This window comes from Mytilus galloprovincialis, chromosome 11 (assembly GCF_965363235.1).
Source record: "Mytilus galloprovincialis chromosome 11, xbMytGall1.hap1.1, whole genome shotgun sequence".
Taxonomy (NCBI): domain Eukaryota; kingdom Metazoa; phylum Mollusca; class Bivalvia; order Mytilida; family Mytilidae; genus Mytilus; species Mytilus galloprovincialis.
In genome coordinates this window covers 17,966,564-17,978,571 of record NC_134848.1, presented here as the reverse complement: position 1 = coordinate 17,978,571, position 12,008 = coordinate 17,966,564, and the positions used below count along the sequence as shown (strand labels likewise).

At 29.8% G+C, this 12,008-nt stretch overlaps 1 protein-coding gene across 1 annotated transcript; it reads right to left on the bottom strand.

The window, feature by feature from the left end:
- Nucleotides 1-909: 909 nt before the first annotated feature.
- LOC143052062 (uncharacterized) lies at nt 910-11,494 on the bottom strand. Its single transcript, XM_076225035.1, has 4 exons — nt 11,343-11,494; nt 9,524-9,611; nt 7,440-7,588; nt 910-1,219 (listed from the first exon to the last, which is right to left on the bottom strand). Exons 1-4 carry the CDS (start codon nt 11,492-11,494, stop codon nt 910-912), a joined length of 699 nt encoding a protein of 232 aa, XP_076081150.1.
- Between the last annotated feature and the right edge of the window lie 514 nt (nt 11,495-12,008).

Genomic DNA, 12,008 nt, shown 5'->3' with positions numbered 1-12,008 from the left:
GGTTAACAATATTATTTGGTAAATATAAAATAAAGTACGCGCATACTAAGCTTTTATTATGGCTTGTTTCGCTCCATCTTTATAACCTGTTGTTATTTCAATTTTACGTCCACCTTATTTTCTCTTTTTGCAGGTATGTCCAATTAGGTATTAAGATTTAAAAACACAATTGAGGGTTTCTGCTTTATTTATCGCTATTGAATCAAGAGTTTGTAAATGTTGAAATCAGACACCATTTTTATGATCTTTTGTTGTATCAATTTTATACCTCACCTAATTCTTTCTTTTTGCAACCATAACTTGTGGATCAATAGGATGATAGGGTGATTTGAATTAATGAGAATAATTAATGTTTGACTACGAAAATACTTACTTTTTCCAAGCCAGAATTTCTTACCTTTTTGTTCGATTGTATAATAATATCGAATACGTTTTTATCATGAGCAGCATTATGAGTGAAACATACTGAGGAATATCTGGGAATCCGTCTTGTTGCACATGTATAGTTCTGTAAACCTTTTATTTTGCATTTGCACCCTTCTAAAACGTTGACCTATAGTTTTAAATTTTGTGTATTCGTGTCAATCCATAGTGACTCTTATAAACGACCAACCAATATTATTTCAGTTCGTGATCTGCTTTTTATTTGATTGTAAGGCATTTTGGTCTCAGAAATCAGGTACTTTCTTTTTACCTTCTTTCTTCTTGAACAAGATGCTTTTCTAATATATATTGTAAAGAGGAAAGCAAAATACATAAAAGATACAAGGTTTATACATGTGTTCGTTGAGCACGTGTTCTAACAATAACTCACAAAAGGCGCACAAAAACAAGCGTTTTCATCTGCTTTATTATCATTATTATTCAGTTTTACGTGGTATATCTTGATTGTTTGTTTTCTTCGAGTTATCAACATACCTTATGCTCGTGGAAAGTCCATATATCATTAAATCTTACAGCACATTTATATTGACTATTTTCCTTCTCTGGTAGCACTACTTTCAGTAAAAGATCGTCTGTCGGAATCACATTTCCGTCTAACGGGCCTCCGGTATTTGATTCTCTAACATTGTAAAAGTCCGTTTCTAACTTGTATTCATCGGGGAAAACCCTTTCTTTAATAATATCAAGTCGTTCATCTGAAGTCCAGGGTACAACATCCCATGAAAACTCTTTAGGAAATATTCCTTGAATGATAATTCCACACCCAATATCAAACCTTTAAAAAGACGTAATCAGACTTGCATTTAAAAATTAGAGACGCCAAATAGATATATTGATTTCTAAAGAATAACGATACTTTTCAACAGTAGCTAAAGAATCGTGTTGATCAATATTTTTTACCTGAAGTTTGTGTTGTTGGTTTTTTGTCACCGTTCTATTGTATTTCGATTACTTCTCAATGTACACTTGATTTTTCATTTGTTTGTGTTGGTTTAATAATGACTATAAAGACAATTACGCTAATAGATAATGATAAAAAAATGTTACCAAACGGCCTAGCCACAATCAGATGTGCATGTTGTGTTTCACATGAAGTCAAAAATGAGTATCACCTCAGGGAAAAACTCTCTTGATATTTTGTTAAAAAATGGTTTAAATTATGAAAAATTGTTATCGTTAGGCTAACACTGGAAGCATTTATATAATTACATGCAGTTTTTGGAAGAAATATTTAATATTTTTATTAAATAAATGGTGTTTAAAAACTGTATAATTTTCTTTAATGGTTGCCTTCAAGACATGGTCACCAGTGTCAGATTTTTGGCCAATGACAAAGACAACAAAATATGTTTAGAATTATTGAATATCAACTATTTTGATTGAAAAAAAAATTGACAAGAACATGTTTAACTCACAGTTATTTCAAACAACAGTAGCTTTCTTTGATTATTAATCTTATCTGATAAAACTGTATCTAAACTTATCTATAAATAACAAAACTTCAAAAAAAAACCTTTCTTTTGGTGTATAGAACATTAAAATAACTTGATGCATATTCTTACAATAAACAATCAAACTTAATACAATTTATATGTTTTGTCTACGGACAAGACATTGTATTCATATTTAATGAAATGTATTATTATAACCTAATTTTGATATAGCTGAAAGTGTTCTCTTGAAAAAAAAACCATACATTTTATCAGGTTTATCTATCAAATGATGCTCAACATCGAAGAAAATGAAAACAAATACATTTTGATAATGTCTACGGACAAGACATTTTATTGATATTCAATTAAATGCTTTCAAAGATGTTTGTTAAAGTTAAGATTAAAAGTTACCAATTAAATTTTAAGCTGTGTTTTTTAAATTTTAGAAAATATAAAAATGTACCCATAATTCTTTACATATCTCAATAATTTATTGATGAAGCCAAAATAAAGAAACATATTTTTTAACTGAAATCCATTCATCTGACTGTTTAAAACAATCAAACTATTATTAAAACTCAATTTTGACATAGTTGAATGTGTTCTCTTGAAAAAATAACATAAATTTTACCTATCAAATTAGGCTGAACTCTAGGAAATTGGATACAAATATATTGTGGTAATGTCTACGGACAAGACAATTTCAGTTAAAAAAAAAATTGTTAGAATGAATTGTGACTATATTTATGTTGAAAATACTGAGTTTTAATTTGAATAGATAACTTTCATCACCTATAAATAAGGTTTAAGTTCCATAGCAGACAAATAATTGAATTTAATACTTGTTATGTACAAATGTCTTGTCCGTAGACACTTCCTCATATGCTGTTATTACTAAAAATCAAAAGATAAAGTTAGAGAGAGAGAAATATTTTTTCTTCAATTGATTTAGTTAATCTTTTAAGGTATGCAGCAACTGGAATAAACAATATTGAAGTAAAATAAGGTATGCTTGTTATGACTGATAATCTGCCACTTTTTAAAATCCACTCCTGTAAAGTAATTTTACAAAAATTGAGAACACTTAAATTACCATTTATTTATTAAAAATAAGATGTTTCTAAGTTTAAACAACACATAGGGCTAATTTAGACCCATAAAGCCAAGCAATATTGATAAAAAGACATGTCTACGGACAAGACATTCTGACATATTTTTGAAATTTTTCCTCTATTGATAGATGGTAGAAAAAAATGAGCATCTTTTAAGGTATGCAGCAACTGGAATAAACAATATTGAAGTAAAATAAGGTATGCTTGTTATGACTGATAATCTGCCACTTTTTAAAATCCACTCCTGTAAAGTAATTTTACAAAAATTGAGAACACTTAAATTACCATTTATTTATTAAAAATAATATGTTTCTAAGTTTAAACAACACATAGGGCTAATTTAGACCCATAAAGCCAAGCAATATTGATAAAAAGACATGTCTACGGACAAGACATTCTGACATATTTTTAAAATTTTTCCTCTATTGATAGATGGTAGAAAAAAATGTTAGTAGTGTTTTCTTATCTACAAAAGTACAGGAACTTAGCAATGCAACATTAATGTAATTATGCTTCCAGTTTACTAGGGAATGAATGTCTACGGACAAGACATGTTTTCACTTTATTTGTATATCCAGCTTTGATGGCATATATCTCCAGCTAGGGTACTGCAATTTTGATAAATGAGGTAGTTTTTGATAATGTATATACTAGAAGGGAAAACAAAACACCTAATAGCATAAATTTGATTAATTTTTCTGTTTTATCACTACACTGAGCAAGCTAAAAACAAAAGTACAAAATTTCATAACGAACGCATAGTATTCAACTTTTTATCATAACTTTGTAACCACTGAAGATTTTTTGTTGCAACAACCAGTAAAAGAAAGATGAATAAATTGTCTATAACAGTGAACCAATAATGTAGTTCAAACTAAGTTCACTTATTAACTATCAATTGATAAAAACAGCGAAATTTTAAATGAAACAACATAACATGAAATTTTGCCCATTTTTTAGCGTGTATTTTAGTGTTTTTTCAAAACGGTAACACCTATACATGATATTTGATATTCATTGTGAAATCCTACATTCTGTTCTTCAGTTCAAAGATGTATTACTTATGTAAAGTTTATCTTCTTGTCTTTAGAAGCCTATAACATAGACCCAATATGAAATGCACATCTGATCTTGGCTAGGCCGAAAGTGTTTAATGCGACAAGTGGTAACTTTAAATAATGGTGGAAAAAGAGTCTGTCCCTTTGAATAGGAATTTTTTCCACATAGCAAAATCCGTATCATATGTCGTATCATCCCGAGACACCAATATAAGCCCAAGGGCCTTTAGGCCCGAGGGATGATATTGGTCGAGGGTGATACGGCATGTGATACGGATTTTGCCATGTTTTATACGCTTTATCATATATTTCAACAGTAGAGTTATATTATATGAACTGTTCACTGAGTTACCTTCAGTTCTACTTTTGTCTTGTTTTAAAAGCCTTAAAAGAACTGCTCAATTACTTATCCAAAGCACTTGGGTTACCTGGGTTACAATTTGCGTGCTGTTTTAAATTTTTTTGTTTATTATTGCATTTTTTTGTGTGAATTGTATTCTATATAGTTCGCTTAGTGTGCCAAAAAATATGAAAACTTGACGTTCGTGACGTCACATGTACATTCCAAACAATGACGTCATTCAATAAATTAAGTCACGCCCGAATGACAGTACCTATTTTGAGGAAAAATGTTTCTTAAGCTAACATGAATAAAAACGGACTTGATGTAAAAAAAAAAAAAATAAAAAAGTAGGGATGTGATAAAGGGTATGCGATAAAGGGTAGGGGTGTGATAAAGTGTATGCGATAAAGGGTGTGCATCAAAGTTGCGCGATATGGATTAAACAGCAGGCTATTTATCAAATATTCAAAACTACTGTATTTACTACTAAACATATGATAAAGAAATGTATCTCATGAGTTCTACATAAAAGAGACCAGGGTATATTGATTTGATATCCTCACTTAAAGGCATTGAAATTGAGGTAAAGGTCAGATCTGAATTCGATGTTCTTAATTATAAACTTTGATAATATTCATAATGGTACATTGCAAATACAATTGGAAAATTTTGGCAGTCTTATCTAGAAACAAAATCAATAAGAAGCGACCTCAAGTTAACTAGATATATCACTTTATTGCATTTGAAAGTACGTAACAAGAAATCAAATATTGGAAATGCATAAACCTATCATTTGAGACCATCCATGAAACCGAAAATATAACTCATATCACTTATTTCAAGTAGAAGTATACTGTGAGCATATATTTTTGGAATCACTGTGAATCAAGCAATCTTGCATGTTTTGTTGAGACGGGTAATTTCAGCTGTGTTTTGTCTAAATGTTGTATATTATGCTATAGAAAATTGGGAAATGGTAAAAAATATAAAAAGACATCTTCTTAACCATTTAATCTTGGCAATAATATTAAGAAGTATTTAACATAAATTTTGACAAAACATTCCGAATATTTAAAAAGAACGGGAGAATATATTGGAAATGAGATTGATTAAGCTCAAAATCAACAGCAATTAATCAATGTTATAAAGGGGGTTCATTGCGTACTTGTTGTTTGATATTTTATATGTATATATACAAGGTTGACAGTTTACAGTAATACATGGCTAAATGGAAATCAATACCTTGCCTGTTTACTTTCTAGTTTTAAACTTATATATAATTCATGCATGTTATTTTTTTTCTATCTAAATCACCTGTAAAATTAACCCAAAGCCCAACCTGCCATTACGGACTTTCTACAGAATTTTTCACAGTGTTCTGTATTTTTCTGAAATTATTTGTCAAGTGAAATTCAAATGAGAGAATATAAAACATCAATTATAAATAATCATTGTCTTTCAGATATATTTCGCCGTATATATAAAGGAGAAGGTTCACGAAGGGTTAAAATTGGCTCTTAATTTTTTATATTTTTTAAATCGGGCCAAAAAATTACTAATTTCACATAGAAATACTTGTGATAATACTATGTACCGTTAATGTTATTACTACCACTGGGTCGATGCCTCTGCTGGTGGACTGTTAGTCCCCGAGGGTATCACCAGCCCAGTAGCCAGTACTCCGGTACTGGCATGAAAATACGGATTTTTTGTGTTATTAAATTGGCTGTTACAAAATGTTCAAAAATATTATAAATTAAGGAATGTATCTTCCTCATGCAAAGCTCTAATTCCTTTCACGGATTTGGCTATACTTTTTTGGAACTTTTGGATTATAGCTCTTCATCTTTTATATAAGCTTTGGATTTTACATATTTTGGCCACGAGCATCACTGAAGAGACATTATTTGTCGAAATGCGCATCTGGTGCAGAAAAATTGGTACCGTTAATGTTATTAAGACAAAAAAATAATTTCTGGCACTTTCCTTTACAATTTATGGAGCTATGACCCCTTAAATATACATGATTTGTATTAAAAGGTCAATTTTGGTACTTTTTTCCATGATGTTAATTGTTTTTTGCATAATTAACCTTGGCCGCCATCTACGATCCAAAAGTTTTTATAATGATGAAATCTATATCAAAATTGGAAGCTTTTGGTTACAACACATTTTGGATCGTAGGTGGCGGCCAAGGTGTTTCTAAAGCTTTCAGGTCTGAAAAACGCACAAAATCATCATATTTTGACAAAATGTCCAAAATGGGCTTACTTTGGAGAATATTATATACTCTTATGAAAAGAACTGATATATTTAGCATTTAGAGTTTTGAAATAGACCTATTTACGAACCAAATTGAGACCTTTTTGGTGTTTTATGATAAAGTTGATATTTTAGGCCATTTTGTGCCATACGTGAATCTTGTCCTTTGATTAACATACTCGTGTTATCTATAAATTTTCCCATAAATTTTAAGAAGCAACAGAGAGTTATGTTATAACTTTTTTTATTTTCCCCTTTCGTGATCAATAACTCAAACACAAAGAAAATAACAAGATATTGAAATCAAAGGAAAGCCCTTTTTAAAGCGGAAACTAAAAAGATACAAACTGTCATATTTCTTATTTCGTAAAGGCATTTCATCGGGTGAACATAAAAGTGAATTGAACCTGGTTTTACACCTAACAAAATTCCTCACTCGTATGACATTCGAGAAAATTATAAACGTTTGCTTATAAAAAAAAAAAAAAAAAGTGAAACCACTTGTGATTTACAGTTGTGGAGTAAAAGTTGCAATTCTTTAAAGGTTTTTCCTAACAAAACGATGTAGAAAATTGGCCCTTTCAAACATGAAATCTGGAATAAACGTTTGTTATGTTTCTTTTGAAATTTTTTTTTTTTTATTTTTTTATTTTGTTAAATAATTTACAAGACGACTGTACGTCTATTTTTTTTCCACAGCCAACCTGTCATTATTATCAAATAATTCCTCGATTTTCAAATTTCATATGGCATATTAAAAAAAAATTACATAGCTTGTTCAACATACCTTTTGAATACTTTCTCCCTTAACAATTTTAATGCCACGGACTTCTGTTCGATTTCAATCTCTAGTGATTGAATCTTTTGTTCTTCTTGTTTTATTTGTTCATCCATCAGCCGCATTTCGTCATTGTCAGTCTGAAGGAGTGTTTTTCTCTGAATTGCAAAGTTTTACTATAAAATAATTAATCATTCCAAAAAGTGATACTTAGTATTTCATTTCATATCGCCGTTATTCATCAGGTTATTCGTCTGGTAGTCAGGTTCGAAATAGTTAATATCATCATGGTTTGAACATTAAATTTTTACTGAGATTACTATAACAAATATTTTGATAATTTTACACAATTTCTAACCAAATTCAATTGTATTCACTATCTTAGATTATTTGAATTGAGAAATATCAAACAGACGACAATCCGCTATTACTTTTTTTTGCAAATCACTCCAAAGATTTGACTATATACAGTATTAGCCCTTGTATGAGGTTGATACATGGATATCTTGACCTGTACAAAGTATATTGACTGCTGAAGATATATCCTGCATCGACAGCATGCAAAGACTAAACTTGTTATATTATAAAGTTTCTACATTTTTTGTGTCAAAATCGTCAATAAATAATATTTTCTATTTTGTTTTTAAATAATTATCTTGACATTTTGTAACTATCACATTCATATAACAATATGTTACTTATCATTATTTTTATTTCTATAAATTGATTTTTTTTAAATCATCCATCAGAATAACATAAACGGTACAATTTTTTCTGCACCAGATACGCATTTCGAACATCAATGTCTCTTCAGTGATGCTCGAGGTAAACATATTCGGTAATCCAAAACTCATTTAAGGGATGAAGAGATATAAACCAAAATTACGGCCTAAAAACTGAATTAAATATCATGAATTTTAAAAGATAACACAACCGAGTGTATCAGTTTTCAGATGTTTAAAAAAAAAAAGTACAATGCCACTTTTTTTCCCACCGTTTTTCAATCGATCTTTGAAAATGTAGCTACATATGTAATTATTCCTGAATGAATCAAATTAGTCGAAATATATTAATACATAACATAATTTGTCCTACGTAAATAGTTATCAAAGGTACCAGGATTATAATTTAGTACGCCTGACGCGCGTTTCGTCTACACAAGACTCACAAGTGACGCTCATATCAAAATATTTATAAAGCCAAACAAGTACGAAGTTGAAGAGCATTGAGGATCCAAAATTCCAAAACGTTGTGCCAAAAAAGGCTAAGGTAATCTATTCCTGGGATAAGAAAATACTTAGTTTTTCGAAATTCAAAGTTTTATATTCAGGAAATTTATAAAAATCACCACATAATTGATATTCATGTCAACACCGAAGTGCTGACTACTGGGCTGGTGATACCCTCGGGTAAGAATTGAATTTAAAAGATTAAAAATCCAATGTCATTTAATGTGTCGTTGAGTAATGAATAGATTAAAATATCTTTTTCACAGAGTAAAATCTTACAGATAACGTTTGACAAATAAAATCTGAAATAGTTTTTGACTAAAAAGATCGTTAAACATGTTGTTTAGTTTAACAGCGTGTCACGTCAGTATTAGGGATCGATTCGTTTTTCGGATTAAGGCTATTCATTAGATAGTGACAATCATTTCGTAAAGTATGTAACTAGATGATGTAAAAAGAAAGATTATGTTTTAATTTAATGCGTTTATCAAAACAAATACATAAAAAACTTATACATAATATTATAAAAAACAAAAAAACTTTTTTTAAACTTAATATAGTAATTTGTAATAATACCCGTCAAAGATTACTTTAAAGTGGCTTCAAGGACTGTATGTCACTGCTACGGATCAATACGAAAATGACTGAGCCTCAAATACGAAACTAAATTATTTTTCACAATCGTCGATATCACGAGTGCCATATGTCAACAGTAACAGTCACACAATATATGATGTGCAAATATTACGTCAATTAATTGTTTTATACAGACAAAAAGAAGAAAAACCTAAGAATTGACCGGTTCTTGTAATGAAGCAAATAAACAAAAAGCAAAATCAAAATTATTGTAAATTTAAAGTCAACCTTCTCGGTAATGTCCTCTATTGCCTTTTTTCCTTGCTCCAACATTTCTTGCATGTCATTCAATTCTTTTTCAGCAGCTTCCAATTTTCTGGTTATTGAAACGAAAAATACAAAACGAACTGACATCATTGATTATATATGTATGCATTATAGTTGAAATGCCTACAAGCTAGTCGAGTGTCGTAACGCATTAATCACAGTAACCCCATTTTCTTATTTAACGAAATATTCAATGATTTTTTTTTACAACAACATGGCCAGCACTTTACTTTCTTTCTTCAACTCAATCAAAAAGCTTGAATGAATCAGCGAGTAGACCATGTACCTAAACAAAATGATGGACCATTAGGGCAATGCATAAATGAAAAGACAGAAAGCGTAAAATTTACTTATTCAGAGTAAAATATTTCTGATAAAACAATAAACAGTATTCATACATATACATTTATTCAACCAAATAATAATGAATGTAAAACATAACACGATAATAAAATTATACAAAATGCAATAGCTTGGCCTAGGAAAGGATCTAATAAGTCATATGCACCATAAGCATAAGTTTGTGTAGGACCAATGTGTAGTCCAAAGGTCCACTTACTGCTAAATTTTACTTTGGATGACCGAATCTTCGTTTGAACTGTTTTAGGGATATATTCTAATGAGTTAGCGTGATAGTACCGCCAGAATTGTGAATATGTAAAGTCTGCATACCTCAGGTGTATAGTTTTGCTAAAGAACTTTCAGATAATATAATATACCCGTCTATTTTACATTTTTAAATTCATGCCAGTTAACGTCCGATATACGACGAAGGAATATGGTCATAGAGTCAATTTACAAAAGCATGTTTGATTTCAATTAATTTGACTGTATAAAAGATGAAAATAATCAGAGGTATCAATTTAAAAAAAGGGACTGATACCAGAGGGACAGTCAAACTCATAAATCAAAAGTAAACTGTAAACGCCATGGCTAAACATGAAAACGACAAACAGACAAGCAATAGTACACATGATAAGTGTTGCCTCTCTTGTTTGATTGTTTTATTTATTTGTCTTAATCAATCAATCATCATACAATAATGTTTGGAATTTTACAAAGATGGTTTCTTTTCAAGTTTCCATTCCGATATAAATAAATTTGGTGTATTTACTGTCTTCTGATTGGTTAACATTATTAGATTTATTTTCAATGTTGTCAATTTTGATGGCGACACGCCCACTCTGACGTTGTGTATTCATACGCCAACATGTGTGTACGTTGTTATTGTTAATATAAATAATATAAAATGTTCCTTGAGCCTTTTTTTTTATAGAAATTTATTCATAATGAATGGCAATAATTTATTTTGATTTTATTGAACCATAAAACTAATTTTTGACTCTTCACATTTTACATAATCCGCTTCGCGGATTATTCAATGTGAAGAGTCAAAAATTAGTTTTATGGTTCAATAAATTCAAAATAGATAATAGCCATTCATTAAATAACAGCAATGGTTGTTTTGTTTTCATAAACATTGAGCGTTAGTTGATGTATTGTTTGCTAATTGAACGGAATGTGATACTGTTGTTTGTGAAAAAATATGTGAAAAGTAAATTTTTATTACAAAATGCGGTACAATGTAATTGAAAAATAAGGACAAAAAATATCATCAACAGTAAAACATCTTTTTATATTCACATTGTCACAGTTTAAGAAAGAGTGAACATCTTTCTCTTCTTGCATTCACTGACAAATATATGCAATACATAATCTGTGAAGATTTGTCATTTGTGATAAATTGATATCTGTTTTACCCAATGTTAGCTTGATTTACCTCTGTAAATAATCTGAAGATTTTGTATCATTGTTTTTAGCAGATTCTGAATCATTGTTTTGAGCAGATTCTGACTGTTCCAGATTTTCCGCATTTCCGTCTGGTTTTTTTACTTCTTCCTTGTCCTCTAAATTTGACGAATTATTCCCCATCTGTATTTCAAAAAGTTCGATCATTATTTCTTAAGTATCCATTATTAAACAATATAGAGATATAGTTCACGGACCATTTAAGCACAAAATTTTATTTTAAGCAGGTATGTAAAAGGGACCATTTTTCAATGAAATGATAGGGAAAATACATATTTTTATCGGAATATAAAAAAAGAAGTTATATGACCATGATAACACTTGGTCCAAAACTGTAATATAAAAAGCTGAAATATAGCAAATAAAACATAGATCACCGATAAAGAAAGCAAAAACTTGTCTTAACACACAAATTATGGCGGGAAAATGGTAAAAATGGATGAAATGTCATATTTAGCCTTTCACAGATACACATAATAACGATAATATTCATTTAGACATAACTACAATGATTTAACATTTTTAATAATCAAAATATTTAAAAAAAAATAATATCGAATTTACGACACATACGTTTCGTGTGTATTGTTATCCATGCGTGAAATTATGCGCAATCGAATGGTCCCGATCCACCTTA

Bases quoted from the DNA above. Each gene is read 5' to 3' on its own strand.
- LOC143052062 (XM_076225035.1), bottom strand. From the start codon at position 11,494: ATGGGGAATAATTCGTCAAATTTAGAGGACAAGGAAGAAGTAAAAAAA. The intron at 9,612-11,342 runs GTAAATCAAGCT...TTCAATAACCAG, and splicing joins TCTTCAGATTATTTACAGAG to AAAATTGGAAGCTGCTGAAA. The intron at 7,589-9,523 runs GTTGACTTTAAA...TTTGCAATTCAG, and splicing joins TAGAGGACATTACCGAGAAG to AGAAAAACACTCCTTCAGAC.